This window comes from Ovis aries, chromosome 4, assembly GCF_016772045.2.
Source record: "Ovis aries strain OAR_USU_Benz2616 breed Rambouillet chromosome 4, ARS-UI_Ramb_v3.0, whole genome shotgun sequence".
NCBI classification, from domain to species: Eukaryota; Metazoa; Chordata; class Mammalia; order Artiodactyla; family Bovidae; genus Ovis; species Ovis aries.
This window is the reverse complement of record NC_056057.1, coordinates 32,523,605-32,541,345: the sequence shown is the minus strand read 5'-3', so window position 1 is coordinate 32,541,345 and position 17,741 is coordinate 32,523,605. Positions and strand designations below refer to the sequence as shown.

The 17,741-nt window shown below is 35.2% G+C and overlaps 1 protein-coding gene across 5 annotated transcripts in view; it reads left to right on the top strand.

The window, feature by feature from the left end:
• Positions 1-17,741, top strand: part of HYCC1 (hyccin PI4KA lipid kinase complex subunit 1) — a 216,582-nt gene that overhangs the window by 184,737 nt on the left and 14,104 nt on the right. For all 5 annotated transcript variants that reach the window (XM_042248458.1, XM_042248457.2, XM_042248459.1 and 2 more), the window contains 3 exons: positions 7,460-7,576; positions 10,597-10,684; positions 11,170-11,329. In XM_042248458.1, the coding sequence (XP_042104392.1) occupies positions 7,460-7,576; positions 10,597-10,684; positions 11,170-11,329 (365 nt within the window). The remainder of the gene's footprint in view (positions 1-7,459; positions 7,577-10,596; positions 10,685-11,169; positions 11,330-17,741) is intronic.

Below are 17,741 nucleotides of genomic sequence, written 5' to 3'. Positions count from 1 at the left end.
ATTCTCTTTAGGAAAATGAGAGAAGACGCAGCCTTTACTAGGCTGCTAACTTCAAAGAGCAGAAGCATGAGAAAAGAAAAGTGCTCATTACTGTATAGGTAATTCTTCCATTTTCTCTTTTCTCCCTTATTCTTCCACTTTTCTGCTCTCCTGGCCTTCTCCTCACCTCCATTCCCCTCACTATTTAAAAAGCAGAGCAGAAAAGGAAGAGGTTTTGAAATTGGTTAGTTTTATGTCGTAGTCTGTGTTTTATCCAAATAGATATGGATTAGAACTGGACAGAATTTTAAATATTTCTCAAGTTAAAAAATAGAAAAGTTATTGTTTCCCTTTTTTTTCTAACTAGTTTCTACTCACTGGTCTGATGATCTAATGATGATAGTTAATCTATTTTTTTTTCCTACTTTAAGTTCTAAATAAATAGTCTCTCCAGTCAGTCCCACTGGAATTCGACTTTCTAATCATTTTGTGGTTTGTAATTCAGCATATTGACAACAATCTCAGAAGTTTTTTTTCAGTCTAAGAATGAGATAGTAGTGTCTCTCAACAGAGAATGAGAATCATGGCAGTAATTTCCCTCACTTACAAATTGATACTTAGATATTCCCCCTGAAATATATTGACAAAATATACCTTCCAAAAGGAATTTAATTTTATCATGGTTTATGAGTTTGGGAGGTATCTATATGTGACCATGTTGTTGTTGTTTAGTCGTTAGGTTGTGTCCAACTCTTTTGCAACTCCGTGGACTGTAGCCCACCAGGCTTCTCTGTCCATGGGATTTTCCAGGCAAGAAAGCAGGAGGGGGCTGCCATTTCCTTCTCCAGGGAATCTTCCTGATCTAGGGATCAAACTTGCCTCTCCTGCATTGGCAGGTGGATTCTTTACCAGTGAACCACCAGGGAAGCCCATATGTGACCATAGAGTAAGTTTAGTACTGCAATAGGGGTCAGGTCACTCAGCTGTTCTATTGTGAGGCCGAGTAGTTCTTTTGTTTGGGATTTGTAAAGGGAAATCAGATAACTTCAGGATAACCCTCTAATGAATAGAGGAGTCAAGCATTCATGTGACATGTAGCTTTATTGTTGGTTTTTGCCTTGTTATATATCTTATGTAAATTCAGTGAAAATAAAATAAAATCTATGCAGAAAGAATATCTTTGAAGAGCAATCAGAGTACTGAAGAGTAAATCAGAATTCTTAAGTATTGAAAAAAAAAAGAATAGAGAAGAGAAGGTAAAGAGATGCCGTTATCAGTTAATGCTGCAGCTGTCAGGACTAGATTATTTTGGATGTCGCTCAGTGTCACCTCCTTGGAGATGTCTTCCATTATCATCTTTTCTATAGTAGGACTTTCCCACCCACCCCAGTTTATTTCCTTTTAGTGCGTGTAACATTGTTATTACCTTGTTTGTTCATTTGGCATAGCCTGTCAACTGCTGGGATATCAGTACGTCAGGAACTTTGATTTTTTTCACTGCTCTCTGCTCAGAGTTCAAGAGAAAGGCCTGGCATACATGAAAACTTAGTAACTATTTGTTCAGTAAATGAATGAAAGATGATCTCTTCCACTTGAGATTTGTGATCCGATAAGTACAGTTACAATTAAAGGAAATAATTCAGTTTTAATTTTTTTTAATCTTCAATTGATAAATGAAAAATTCCTGAAGTCACTTGTGACAGTTGGGGTAAAGTTTTAGTAGCTATTAAAAACGATCAGCTAAAAAACAAACAAAAACCCCTAATGGCTATGGTCTGAATGTTTGTGTTCCCACCCACCCCCAGATTCTTATGTTGAAATCTTAATGTCCAATGTGATGGTACTAGGAGGTTGGCCTTTGAGAGGTACCTTGGTCATTCATGAGGATCTCTCATGAATGGGGTTAATATTCTTAGCCAAGAGATACCACAGATCTCCCCCTCCCCTTCTGTCATGTGAGAATATGGCAAGAAGTCTGCAGCCTTGAAGAGGGCCCTCACCCAACCATGCTGGCACCCTGATTGTGACTTTAGCCTCCAGAACTATGAAAAATAAATTTCTGTTGTTCATAAGCCGCTCAGTCTGTTGTATTTTGTTATAGCAGCCCAAACGGACTAAGACACTGCTGCTGCTGCTGCTGCTAAGTCGCTTCAGTCGTGTCCGACTCTGTGCGACCCCATAGACGGCAACCCACCAGGCTCCCCCGTCCCTGGGATTCTCCAGGCAAGAACACTGGAGTGGGCTGCCATTTCCTTCTCCAGTGCATGAAAGTGAAAAGTGAAAGTGAAGTCACTCAGTCGTGTCCGACTCTTCGCGACCCCATGGACCGCAGCCTGCCAGGCTCCTCCGTCCATGGGATTTTCCAGACAACAGTACTGGAGCGGGTTGCCAGACTAAGACACTAACTGTCTGCATTTCTGAATAAAGAAGTAAATAAACCCTCCAATACATGACTCCTTATCTCCTTAGGTAGCTAGTAGAGAAAATGAGAGGGCCTAGATTCCTATATCTTGGATGAATTGAGAGATCTGGCTTTCTAGTTCTTACCTAAAGTAAATTTAACAGTTGGTTGACCATCCTAGAGCCAAGGCAAGGTTGTTTAAGAAAAAACAACCAACTGTGTAATAATAACAGTAAATGATTTTGGCCATATTTTCTTTTCTAAACCATATACTTTCCCCCCTGTTTTCTAAACCTATGTATTTGATTCAGTAAACATCTTCATTAAAATGTTCCATAAATACCTTATGAAAGTTAGAATTCTTTCTCTGGTAACTGACTGATATCTGCATAAAACTGCGTTATATCATCGAGAAAGTTTTTGACTCCTACTACTTAGAGAAGACTTCTGAAAATCCCTTGGACAGCAAGGAGATCAAACCAGTCAATCTTAAGGGAAGTCAACCCTGAATATTTGTTGGAAGGACTGATGCTGAAGCTGAAGCTTCAGTATTTTGGTCATCTGATGAGAACAGCTGACATATTGGAAAAGACCCTGATGCTGGGAAAGATTGAGGGCAGAAGGAGAAGAGGGCATGAAAGGATGGGATGGCTGGATGGTATCACCAATGCAATGGACATTAACTTGGGCAAACTTCAGGAGATGGTGAGGGACAGGGAGGCCTGGTGTGCTGCCATCCATGAGATTGCAATGAGTCGGACACGACTGGGGGACTGAACAACAACAGCTTGGGAAAAGCAGAGATAGAACTGACTTCCGGGTCAACTAGATTCAGAGGCTCAAATGGTGTTAGGTTATCATCTGTTGGCATTGTACATTTTTTTTTCTGACGGGCTTCTTTTGTGTGATAAGAGCAGTGACCACAGGCAGTTAAAAACTGACATTGTCTACTTTTAGTGAACTCAGAAAAGAGAACGTCTCTCCCAGGTTCACTGTGTAAAACAGTCCAGCCCAAGCTTCTGATCATGCTGTCTGAGGCTTAAATAAACCCTTCTAGGGCCAAGTTGTGTAGCAGTATTATTGGAAGAATACTGTATGTATCAGTTTAAATGTTGGTTCGAATGTTTTAACAGAAATAACGGTAACTTAAAGTAGCTATTCATTTTCTTTCACATAAAATCTCAAGCTAATAGATGGTCTGAGGGAAGGTTGGCCCTGTTTCTAAAATGTTCATGCTCCTTCTTTCTTGGGATTCTACATTCTCTCCAGTGTCCCTCTTGTCTGTATGATGATGGATCACTGCTATTACATCTGCCTTCTATCCTGAAAGTAGGGAGAGAGTGGAAGGCAAGCAGCTGCTTTTTAAGGGTACAACCCAGAGGTTGCACCACTTCAGTTAACAAACCACTGTCTAGAACTAGTCACATGATCAGACTTATGCTAGGAAGGCTATCATGCTAGGAAGGCTAGAGAATATGGGCTCCATTAGGTAGCCATTGTTCTAGCTAAAACTGGTTGGGGAGTACAGAGGGGTGTGTGCCTTTATATACATTATTAGAAGGAAGAAGGGAACGATAGATCTTAGAGTAGCGATCTCTTGTCACAGGCAGTTTTATTGGCAGCCTCACCATAATCACATGGCGATACTTGATTTTATAGGGGAAGACTAGTTCCTAAAAGTAAGAGGGATAGAGGGATTATTAATGGAAGATATTGGAGGTGGAAGAGAGAACATGCCAACAAATATTCAGGGTTGACTTCCCTTATGATTGACTGGTTTGATCTCCTTGCCGTCCAAGGGATTTTCAGAAGTCTTCTGTATCATATACCTAAAAATAAACATATCTGAAGCTTAGCATCTTCCCAAACAGTATGTGATATTTGTCCAAATTGATTTAATGGCTGCCAGCCAGTCAGCTATCCAAACTAAATGTAGGGCTAATTAATTACATACTTCTCTTATTCTTTGCTTCTTAGTCCCTGTTGATACTTAATTGATGTGACTCCAGTCCCACCGATTCTCCTTCTCCCCACAATTACTTGTTTAGTTCAGGCTCCCTTCCTCTCACTCATGGGATATTTGGATACTCTAGTCTCCCAAGATAGCCTGGGTGATATCAAAAGACCAGTCTGATCATGTCAGATCCTTGCTTAAAACAACAAAACAAAAATCTTAGTTTCTTCCCATTGCCTTCATGATAAAGTGCAGCAAGTTATAAAATGCTCTGACTCCTAACTAGCTAGCGTCTCTTTTTAGTGTCCTAGCATTCTATTCCTACTAAAATTCTACCAGTCTCCTCAGTATCACACTGTCTCATCTTTCTCTGGTTTTGCCCTTTACTATATTTTCACCTAGGCCTTCCCTGGTGGCTCAGTGGTAAAGAATCTGCCTCCAATCCCAGAGACCTGGGTTCAGTCCCTGGGTTGGGAAGATCCCCTGGAGAAGGAAATGGCAACCCACTTCTGTATTTCCTGGGAAATCCAAATACCGCTTTCTCTTCAAGGGGCTTCCCTAGTGGCTCAGACGATAAAGAGTCCGCCTGCAATGGAAGACTTGGGTTCAGTCCCTGAGTTGGGAAGATCCCCTGGAGGAGGGCGTTGCAACCAGTCCAGTATTCTTCCCTGGAGAATCCCCATGGACAAAGGAGCCTGGCGGGCTGCAGTCCCTGGGGTCGCAAAGAGTTGGATGTGACTGAGCTACTAAGCACACACGTAGTTCAAAGAAATCTCTTTCTGGAAAGCTTTCTCTGACCCTCTGCTTCCACTAGCATTTACTTCTCCTTTTTCTAGCTCTGTCACTTAGTCATTGCAAATATTTGTTTACTACAGTCTTTTTGATTCGATTATGAATCCCTGTGGGAATTCCTGTATCTTTTGTCTATATCCCTAGTGTCTGACCCAATATAAATCCTTAATAAGTATTTATTGAATGAATAAATGAATTGAGAAATCTTATCTTTCATATGATGGTTCTCAGTTATTTACTACCATCCCTATTGTAAAGGTGTAAAGTGTAAGAAGAAATTGTTCTAAGTTTGCTTCTTTAGGTAATAAGAGTAGGAGTCTCTTTTCTAATTTGCATATGTTTTTATAATATTAAACAAAATTTGAGTTGTTTTATTTCATGTAGATTTGATTTTTCTGAGCTGCTCTCAGGCTGCTGTAACAAAATACTGTAGATTGAGTGGCTTAAGCAATAGTTCTGGAGGCCGGGAAATACAAGGTGAAGATGCCAGATATATTTCCAGGCAAAGGCCCTGTTCCTACCTTACAGGTGACCAACCACCTTCACATGGCTGAGCATTCTGTGGTCTCTCTTACTCTTTTTATAAGGTCACTGATCCAGTAATGGTCCCCACCCTCATGACCTAGTTACTCTCAGGGTGTCCCACGTTCAAAACCATCATATTGGGGAGTTAGGGCTTCAACATACAAATTTTGAGGGAAAGGAAACATTCCATTTTTAAGTATCCCTGCTCCCTCTTACTCTTTGTTCTAAAGAATTTTAAGATCCTGCCAATATCAGATGAATTTATATTTATTCTTTAAAGTTGCTTTGAATAAATGATATCCTCAAGGGGGTCTTTTTGAAATTGTCTGTAGTATACTTGAACATGTTTAAGTGAAGGCTTAGATTTATTGAGTAGATGGAATATTAAGTTCCAAGTAATTATTGAGTGGAGGGGTAAATTACAGGCTGTTTTCTAGTACTGTATTAAGTGAAGGTTGTGCTGGTGGTTGGCAGAGGTGATGGGGTGGTGGTGAGAGGTGGGCAAAATGAGTAAAGAGAGTGAAAATGTACAAACTTCCAGTTTTGAAATAAGTCCAGGGATGTAATATATATCATAGTGACTACAGTTAATACTGTACTGCATATTTAAAAGTTGCAAAGAGAATAAATCTTAAAAATTCCTACCACAAGGAAAAAATTTGTAACTGTGTGTGTTGGATGTTAACTAGATTTATTATGTGATCAATATGCCATATATACAGATATCCAAACATTTTACGGTATATCTTTAAAATAATATGGCTATACCTCAAGAAAGAATAATAAAGTAAATATTAAATCAGATAATAAAGCAAAAAAAAAGTGAGGGCTGTGTTGTATCAGTCACACCATATTATGAGAAAACAACTGGTTTCCAATTTTATTAGAGATAGAAGCTTAGTGTTTATTTAAAAGCAGTGCATGTGGATCATAGAATTAGAAAATACGTATAAGTATAGAGAAGAAAATAGAAAACTCTGTGTCCTTGTATATGATTATTTTACGGTGATACATGCCTGTCAGCTACTTGTTTGTTATAAAATGGGATAGGATACATGTGTGTTGATAATTTTTTCGCTGTCATTTAAATTGACTTTCAAAACATGTTTATTTCATATTAGTCTCTGAATGATATATATAATTGGTCCCCAGGGTTAGACTTTGAGGTGGCTTTGTATTTACTAAACTAAATACTCTTTTAAGTATTCTTCACTAAGACTAATACTTATTGTAGATTCTTTTAAAAATGTTAGTAAAATCTATTGTTCTGCAAGATTCTTCCTTTGGTGTCATGTTTAGACATGTGAAGACTAGTATTTTATGTTTTATTTATGGTATTTTAACAAATTTTTCAGTCTATCTGAAATTTATTAAGATATACTGTATGAAGTTTGAGTATAATTTTAGAATAATCTTTTGGAGCCTGCAGTTTGTGTCAAGAACTTTGTCAGGAATAGAGGATCATATCACATTCAGGATAAATAGCACTGAGTTTCATGTTTTTTATGATAACCAAAAGTCATTAATAATATGATCAATAATAATTATTGAACAGAATTAGTGAACTAACTCCGAGAATCTAGTTCACTTATATTTTAACATACTCCTAGCTTTCTACATTTTTTTCCAGTCTAACTTACTCAGGAAAATGTTATAGACAAATGTTCTGTTCTGAAAGATTCTGTGTTTCATTACTATTTGGTTTGTAATGAGAGCATACCTTGTACGTTGTTATCTTACAGATGTTAAAAAATATATTATCTATATTTTTACTAATTTTGCAAATATATTTATTTTGGTCTTTCTAGAATCTGTGTTTGTGGATATCCTCGACAACATGTAAGAAAATACAAAGGTATAAGTAGCAGGATACCAGTTTCTTCAGGATTCATGGTGCAAATGTTAACAGGAATTTATTTTGCCTTGTAAGTTTATTTCATATACAAAGTTAACCTTTGATCTCTTTGGCAAATTATAGTCTTATTTTATTGTTACTGTATTATAATTTCAATAAATAATCAGCATATTTTTGTGAAAATATGAATCAATATCCTAATAAGTTTTATTATTTAAAATAAATCTTTTAATATTCTAAAGAATTTGTAACCAACTAAAACACTTTGTTGTCTTTAATTAAAGGACAGAATGAAAATTATTGTTACCTAAATACACTCACAGTTTCTTTCATCATTACTTTTTTTTTGCTGTAATTTCCAAATAGCATTTTTCCCTAATGAATATCTTTTTTCCATTTCCAGAAATTTTAATTATTTTCCCTAATGAATATCTTTTTTCCATTTCCAGAAAATTTTAATTATTTAAAATTTTAATTATTGACATCTTAAAGTCTCTTTTATCACAAAGGCTATTATGAATATGCTACTCATTTTTAAAATCAATGATATCGTGTTTGTTGCTTTAGGTGTTGATACTTTTCCTTGAACCTGATCTTTTACTATAAATTCTCTTACTATATATATTATATTCACTTGATACCCTAATTTTCCCCAGTAGATTATAAACTTCTTCCTTTTTTTTTTTTTTTCCTTTTGGCCACACCACACAGCTTGTGGAACCTTAGTTCCCTGACCAGGAATCCAACCCACATGCCCTGTGTTGGGGAAGCGTGGGGTCTTAACCACTGGACTGCCAGGGAAATCCTGATTATGAGCTTCTTAACTGAAGGACGAATTTGTGACCTTTGGACCAAATCTGATCTGCTCCCTTAAAAAAAAAAGTTTTATTGAAATGCAGTGACATTCGTTTATGTATTGTCTGTGATTGCTTTTGTGTTACAGTGACAGAGCTGACCTCACGAACCTAAAACATTTATTATCTGGCCCTTTAGGAAAAATTTTGTTGACTTGTGTTAGACCAGTAATATTGTAATCCAAAGCTCTTGGATGTTCTGATCTATTTTACTTTTTCTCTTTTTTGCTGTGTTTCTGATTGGGTAATTTCTGTTGATCTGTCTTCATGTTCCTCGATTCTTTCCTTGACTGTGTTAAATCTACTAATAAGCCCACTAAGCGCATTCTTTATTTCTAGCCTTTCCATTTGGCTTTTTCTTGTCGTTCCTATCTCTGCTAACTCTCCACCTATTCATGCATGTTGCCCCTCTTTTCCACTAGAGACTTTAATATATTAATCTTAGTTATTTTATTTTCCCCAGTAACTGTAGCATTTGAATTTGATTCTGTTGTTCTTTGTCTCTTGACAGTGGGTTGTTTTGCTTTTTGCTTTTTGTGTGCTTTGTAATATTTGACCATCATTTTGTTCACAAGTAGGACAGTAGAGACTGAGGTAAATATTATTTATGCCTAGAAATGGATATGCCTCTTTTCTAGTATAATAGTAGAGTTTTTATAGACAGGAGTGAGCTGGGACTGGATTTCATTGTTGCTTGATCACCTATGTCGCACCACCTACCTCAGATTCCTTTTATGTTACCTGGTACTTAGAGCTGGAGAGTCTCTCCTCAATATTCTTGCTCTATTCTCTCAGCTCTCCTGGTGTGTCTGTACCTCAGAGAGGGTTTCTCTCCATGTGCTTGCCTCTCCTTTAGCAGTAGAGTGCTGTCTCATGTTTCTAGACATGCACTAGCTTCGTCCGGGGTGGTGGGGACAAAGGAGGTGGTGGAGGAGGAAGTGGTATTTTCTGGTGTTCTTGTCTAGTCTCATTTCTAAGCAGGCCCTGTGTCCTTGCTTATCAGAGTAGGAGTTCCTCAGTGGTCCTGACTCTCCCCTGCAGGTAGAGGTTTTTTCTTTTTCTCCCCTTCACAGCCAGAGTTGGTCTTTGCCTCTGCCCTTGGGGTGAAATGGTTTGCTGGTCTTCCCTGAAGGCTTTAAACTTTTGTTCTGCTGAAAGGGTCTGGCTGGACCCTGGTGCCTTTTCGGCTATGGTGGCCACTCTTTTCCTTCAGGCCTGCACTGTGAAGAGCAGCATTCTCTGGTCCCCTGCTTTGAGCTTAGCTTTTCTTATGAGTGCCTGAATGTGGTTTGTGGAGAAGAGCTAATGAGTGGGTATGAATCCCCTTGTATCTACTTCCAGAGTTTCTACACTCTTGTCTGGCCCACACCTGGCTTTTAGGAATTTGTTGAAAAGTTTAGCTGGATTTCTCTTACCCACCTGCACTGTGGCCTGACTCTCCTCAGGGGCACTTGACTGCTGTTGAGTGTTGGGCTACTTGGTTGCCCTGTGACCATAGCTCCTTGTTGCATTCATGAGAAGTTATGATTTTTTAGATTACCTGACTTTATCTTGTGTTTAGGGTGAGAGCAACGCTCCTTCCATTTTTTAGGCCTCACTTGTACTCTTGATGTAATTCGCACTCTTTTATTTTGTTATCATATGAGAAAGCCATTATTTCACTGTCCATTCCATCATTGAGCCAATTTTTAGGAATGGTTTCACCATATCTTTGAAAATTAATCCACACACACTTTCCCCCCTAATATCTCTGTGATATGTGTAGAATATATCATATACACTTCTAACTGACTATGTGAATGCAAAGAAGTAACTACTTAGGATGCTGCAAGCCACAGTAGCTATAGATTTTCATTAAAAACTGTGGGAGTTACAGAGTAATTTGACCATAAAATGTTCTGAACATTATTCCAAGGTATATAATTTATTATGCTGTGACTTGCTTTGAAAGCATATAATGCTTTGAAATTGCCTAGCGTTTTGGGTACATGTTCTATAAATAGACATGTTCTTTAGAGAAGAAATGTACATCTATAAAATTTTCTGTTAATAGACTTTCAGATATAATTGAAAGGAATTCAAAGATTTAAAAATACATTTTTAATGAGGGTAGACTGGTAAGAAGTGTGCTAATATGACCAATTATTTTCCTCATTAAAGATAAAGTTTCTCATTATATCTTATTTAATTTATATAGAATTAATTTAAAATAATTATACTTTACTTAATTTTATAGTTACAATGGAGAATGGGATCTAGCTCAAAAAGCATTGGATGATATTATATACAGAGCCCAGCTAGAATTATATCCAGAACCATTGCTGGTAGGTGCCTCACTTACTTATGTAAATTTCATAATTTAAAATTTCTCAGCTTAAAAGTATAAGAAGCCATTTGTAGTATATTAATACATTATTAATACCCAATGATTCATGCTTCTGTTGTAATAGAAAACTTTTATATTTGAAAGAGGTATATATAATTTGAAATTTTTGTTAAGCTAACTTCTTAGCCTGGTAGTCCTTTTCATATGTGTAAGAATGTTCTCATTAACATGCTAGAGCTGCATTTATTAATTAGCATTAGGAAATGTAATTTAATATTTTGAAATTTTAAATTTCATCACATATATTTTTAACTGTGAATTTTGTTCTTACTCCTTAATTTAGAGGATTTATGTATCATCTTATGATATATCTTGGAGGAGTTATTCTTTTTAAAAACCTGTCAAAATTTAGCATCTTGTTTTATCTGAGTATAATAATATATCTATTCAATGACAATCTTAAACTATATTTTTCCTTCTCAGGTTGCCAATGCAATACAAGCTTCGTTGCCTCACGGTGCCATGAGATCTAGTAAGGAGGGTACAAGGTGTATTCAAGTTGAGATCACACCAACTTCCTCTAGAATATCAAGAAATGCAGTAACGAGCATGTCAATAAGAGGTCACAGATGGAAAAGACATGGTAAGAAATAAAACACTGTTCAGATTAGAGGATTGTTAGTGCTGTCCCCTTCTTCTCCATACTTAAGGTGCTGTAACTTCTAAATTTAATAAATAATATTATAGTGGCATGGAAGAAAGAGCTATTGACCTTTAGCTTTTCATTTACCATCCATGAATGGCAGTCAGTAAGGAAACAGCCCCTTATGTTACATGTATGGATGAAAATTTATTTAAATGTTGAATTGGCTTTAAATTTTATTTTAACACAATAGGACAGTAGGAAATACATGTTTCAATTATTAATACATTTTGGGTTTCTATTCACAACTGCTTGCAAATATTCCTTAATGTTCTTGATTTTTGAACTCTTTAGCAGGTATACTTGTATACAGGAATATATATATATTATAATATAGGACTTAAACATTTTCTTCTGAAAGTCTTAGTAAAGAATCCTATGGTATTGATCCAACTCTAGATATTTCTATCTTCTGGAAGTTAATTTTCTTGCAAAATTATTTGTTTTAGTATTCATTCTTGACTGCTTCATCTTATTCTTTAAAAATTCTACTGAAGGTTAATTTTATTTACCATGACCTTCTCAGTGCTTTCCATCACTCTACTTTCTTTCATACCTTATTTTTTATTTGATTTCTTGTTCTTTTTATAACCCTCCACCTACCTAGAAGTTAACCACAGAATGGGAAACAAAAAGCTGCTTCTTTGCCCCAAGCAATCATATGTATTGGTGAAAAACAAAATCCACTCTGTTTTCTTCCTACAAACTGCAATGAAAATGTTAGCTCCTTTAGTATATTTGATGGTTCCAGTTGTCTCTATGATATCTATAGAGAAAATGTAAAAGTGCCATGATTCACTGTGGAATAGAAAGTTGATAGCAGTTGCCATTGTTCCTTTGCAGGGAATCTAGAAGGCTATATGTCCAAAAAAAAAAAAAAAAAAAAAGATGATGGAATTCTCCAACTTAACCAATGATCATGTTCAGTCTTTTCTTTTTTTAAAGTAGTGTGATAAATTCCTGAAAGTCCTTTAGGAAGGCACAAAAAAGTGGAAATATGTTTGCCATTATCAAGGCAAATTATGCTATTGTTTAAAATATAGGGTCTAAACATACATTAGTTTCTTCAGTGAAATTTATGCCACAGTTTGACTAGATTACGAATAGAAAATCATTTAATTAGATATCACCATGTTACCCTAGAGGTCAGTTTTTTGTTTGGGCACTAATAGGTGAAAATAGGCACAGAGGCGATGAACCAGATCATATGGGTCGATTGTAGCCATAATTGCTTAAAAACTACCACTACAGGAAATGCAAGGATGAATTTTAATTCCTTTTCCACTGTTGCTTCTTTCTATTTATGGAACTAGGGGGAAAAAATATAGGTCTTGTAGTTAAAAATGTGAAATATTGAAGTTTTAATGTGAAAGAGAAGATTTGCATATGTGTCCATAAATGCATTTAACGAAATAAGATGTGTACCTAGCAATAAAATGGAAACCATTTTTTCAGAAATATTGTATAGCAGTAAATTACCAAAACAAGAAAAGACTACTTGAATATATTGTATGCACTAGATTCTTACATATCTGCCAGATTTTATTTTGGCTAGCACTTGAAGGGTTGGCACGGTGTCCTAAGGCTCCAGCCTCATAAGCTACAGCCTTTCTCACTACATTTATTCAACCTTCACAACTCTAGCACTTGGGCAACTCCTGTTTATGATAACAAAAAAGTCAAGGATGAGGATTTAGAAGAGAATGCACTATGAAAAGCAAGTCAGTGCATGTAGCAGAAACAGAATGTAGCTTAGTCTTGTTGACCATTCATCTTCAGCATGAATTCTCTTTATCCAGTGGACTCTAAAATATTCCTAGGCCAAGGTCCTTGTTTATCTCCACAGGTAGATTACATTCTCCCTTTTTAGAGCAATCTTGGCTTTCCTTCCTAGAGCAGTATTTTTCATTGTTTTGCTGAATTGAAAGCTTTTCTGTTTTCCATCACCATGGTCCTGATTCCTATCTGAACACCTTATCATTGTTCTGGCTCTAGCTGACACTGGCTTCTTGTGGGGAAGATAGGTATCTTTACTATAGTTCTAAAATACATAGATAATTCTCAATTTGTAAATGGATTTTTAAATTAAATGTGTTTATATAGATTATATTTATTATATTCACATATGACATATAAATTATAATGAATTTAATTTATACATTAATTTTTGCAGAAACAGTGTTAAAGGGCTTGTGGATTCCAGGGTGACCCACAAAAGACTTACTGTCTCATAATGTTTCTAAAGCATAGCACTGTAGAATGTAAGGTTAGTTTATGACTATGTGAAAACACATTCAGAGTTTCTTTGTTTGCTGGAACGCTAAATGTGTTTTGTGTTCCACCTATATCTCTATCATTCCCTTCCAACACCAACCCTCCCAGAAGGAAGGATTTCTTCTCAGACCCTGAACTGTATCACATGGTAGGAACACGGAATATGCAACTTTAATTCAGTGATGATGAGGGTTGGGGTAGGAGAAGGGACATGAAACATGAATGTTAAGGCGTATTTTTTTTTCTCCTTGCTTCTTCCCTTGTTATTGCCAGTGCTGGGAAAGAAGAAAGCAGTTGTTCTTTTTCTTTTTTCTTTTCTTGGATCTCTTCCCTTTTTCTTCTTATTTTAAAAATGAGATATAATTGACATGTAACATAGTTTCAGGTGTACAGACAGGCATCAATATATGAATACACTGTGAACTGATCAGTGAAGTAAATCTAGTTAATATGCATTTCCACATATAATTACCTTTTGCCCCCTCATAATGAGAACTTGTAAGATCTCTCTAAGCAACTTTTAAAATATACCATACAGTATTATTATTAACGAATAATCACCATGCTGTACATTACATCCCATGACTTATGTTTTTATAACTTGAAGTTTGTATCTGTTGATCGTTTTCACCCATTTCACCCACTACCATTTCCCACCTCTGTTCTCTGTATCTAGTTCAGAGTTTTTGTTTTTTATATTTCACATATTTGGAAGCTCACATGGTATTTGTCTTTCTCTCTCTGACTTATTTCTTAGCATAATTCCCTTAAGGTCTATCCATATTGCTGCAAATGACAGGAGTTCCTTCTTTTTTAATGAATAAATAACCTATCACATTTTCATTATTTATTCATTTGTTGATGGATGTTTAGGTTGCTTCCATATTTATGTCTTTCTTTATTGCCTCTCTTCTTTTTTCTCTATTTTCCATACTAGCTGGGGAGAAAAGGGGCAGGAGTAAATAAGGTTACCGAAGTGGTCAGTCAGAATTTTCTTTTTTTTTGACTTTTTTTTTTTTTACATCTCCCTATTTCATTAAAAAATATAGATAATTAAACCATATAAGCGTATTTGTTTGTTTGCATAGCTGAGTCACCAAAAATTGCTCATGCGAACAAATACATTAAATTGAAGCACTTAATCACATGTTTTCTTTTTCTTATTTGTAACCAAAAAAAAACTATCTTTACAGCTAAAACCAATTCATATTTTAGTATGAAACTAATTTTGAACACTTTTAATCATTTGCATTCAAAAATTTTTTTCTGAACTCTGTTTGAATGTATTTCAGTATTCTCTGAAGCTTCCCAAAGTTAAGAATTTATCTATAATTTATATATTAATGGAAAGCAGTCTTTTGGAAAACAAAAAATTGCTTTAGCTTTAGCATTTCCACATATTTCAGAACATATATCCCTTGCCATGACCTTATTATTGTTAAATAACAACCCAGATTTCTAGAGTTATATTTTGGCAATTTCAATTTTTAATTATTTTTATTAATAGATTTTATTTTTTCAAGAGCAGTTTTAGTTTCACAACAAAATTGAGTGGAAAGTACAGGTTCTTGTATACCCTCTGACCACTACCCTGTATCAACATTCTTTATCCTCCCAACAATCAACACTCCACGCAAGAGAGATGTTGCAAGGCCCTGTCATTCTAATTTTTGTGAGACAGTGATTAAAGAGAATGATTTTTAAAGAAAAGTTAGTTTCTGCTGATGTATTATTTTGGAAAGACATGTTTGACCATTGGCATCTTTGCCTGATTTTCCCCACTTTTCATTTAGTTTCTTTGATATTGTACTGATAAGGCATAACTTAATGTTGTGTTTTCAGACTTTTGAAATTATGTGTATAAATTTTTGAGAAAGTTTTAATGAATTTATAATTCCGTGTCAATACATATGTTTGGAAACTAAAAGTATAATGTAGAATTGCTGCTTTTGACTTTCAAGGGTCATAGTTTCATAATTAATAGCTTTATTTATATCTATTATTAATTCTTTCAAATATACTGTGTTTCACTTAGTGTGTATTTTTTAAACCTATATTTTCAAGCCACTTACAGATTGAGGGCTATTTAGAAGTCATAATTTGAAAGTAAAATGCAATTAGAGAATGATAATAACAGAAAAAAGATTTTTAACAGCATTAAGTAAGGTAAGAGAAGAATGTGAGTAGATTATGACCATAACAAGAATCAAAATGAAAATTCCAGTAATAAAGGTAAAACTGTGAAATAATTAATTTTTTAAATTAATAATAAAATGCAATTTTATTTTCCTAAATATTTATTACTTTTAAAAAACAGAACTAAAAGAAAAGTAGAAGGTATTTCTTTATAATAATGCTTCTTGTCTATAGTTATTCTTAAATGTTGCTTCTAAAGCTGTTTTTATTATCTACCATTTCAGCTATGAGTCCTATTTCTTAAACCGCTGAGTAATTCTGTAAAATCTATACTTATTTATTTCCTTGTACTTTTCCATTCCTTCTCCTCTTCCAGAGCAAATTTAATTTCTTTTTTTTTTTGGTCTGTTTCCCCACCACCACCACCATTATGACTTGCTTTTCCACTTTTTAAAATTATCTATACTTGGAACAACGCAATCAACTTTCCTCCTTTCTTTTAAAATGGTATTGAAATACCCATTCCATAGAAGTCCCCTAAGTTATAGTTGCAAATAATGAGTACTTATAATTTTTGCCAGCTTTATCTAGTGAAATCCTAATTTTTTATTACTTCCTACCATTTTCCACTAGTACATTTGTGATATAAATGAGACAAGTCAGTGAAAAGCATTTTGGTATGTTTTAAAACACTATGTAAAGCCTGACTGTTTATTAATTAAAAACTATCTTCTTTATTTTATTAACTGTACAGTAGTATTCTTGATAAGCTTTTATTAGCAAGCTTGCTATTCAAATGATCCTGTGATTGATTAACTCTTTCATTGACTTTCCTCAATTTGAGACAAACATGTTGAGTTTGAGTCTATCAGACAAAAAATGTGATACATATATGATATAATGTATGATACATATGTGATATAATAGTAACAATCAATTTAATGATATTTTAAAATTTCTATAACCCTGAAGTTTAGTACTCTAACTCATATTATCTGACACTTGTATCCCCACTACAGAAATATATCACCCTACAGTAAGGATTTTTTAGAATGTTGTTTTAATACCTGCTGTCTGCATTCCAAATTCACATGTAAATAGAATATATTGAACTTATATTCTCATTTATGTACGATTACAGCTGTTTGCAACAAGTAAGTATAACAATAAAAGTGATATTTATAGTCTAGATTCTTTCAATGTTGCCCTACTTTTGGTCCTGGCACATGTTAAGTGATTTATTTTTATAATATCAAATTTCCTTATTTTGACTTAGGAGATCCAAGAGTACAAAGCTTTAGATAGTAAAAAAGAATTGAAGGACTGACTTCCCTGGTGGTCCAGTAGGTAAGACTTCACCTTCCAGTGCAGGGGGTGCAGGTTCAAGCCCTGTTTAGGGAGCTAAGATCGCAAATGCCTTGTGGCTGAAAGAAATCCTTCAAAACATAAAACAGAAGCAATATCGAAACAAATTCAATAGACTTTAAAAATGGTCCACATCAAAAATACCTGAAAGAACTATATATATTTTTAAGTCTTCTTAGTAATATCAAAGCAGTACCCTGAGAATTTTAGAGTATTTAGTTAATTATATGGAATGTTTATTATATGGCTTCCCTGGTGGCTCAGAGGATAAAGTGTCTGCCTGCAATGAGGGAGACCCGGGTTCGATCCCTGGGTTGGGAAGATCCCTTGGAAAAGGAAATGGCAACCCACTCCAGTATTTTTGCCTGGAGAATCCCATGGACAGAGGAGTCTGGCGGGCTACAGTCCATGGGGTCGCGAAGAGTTGGACACGACTGAGCAACTTCACACACACATGGAATGTTTATGTGAAAAATGAAGCACAATACAGTTCACATAGATTGGATCTAAAGAAAGTGAAGTTTCTTGTTGTTACAGCTGCTTTATTACATTTCTAGCATTAAGTTTTTATTTAAAG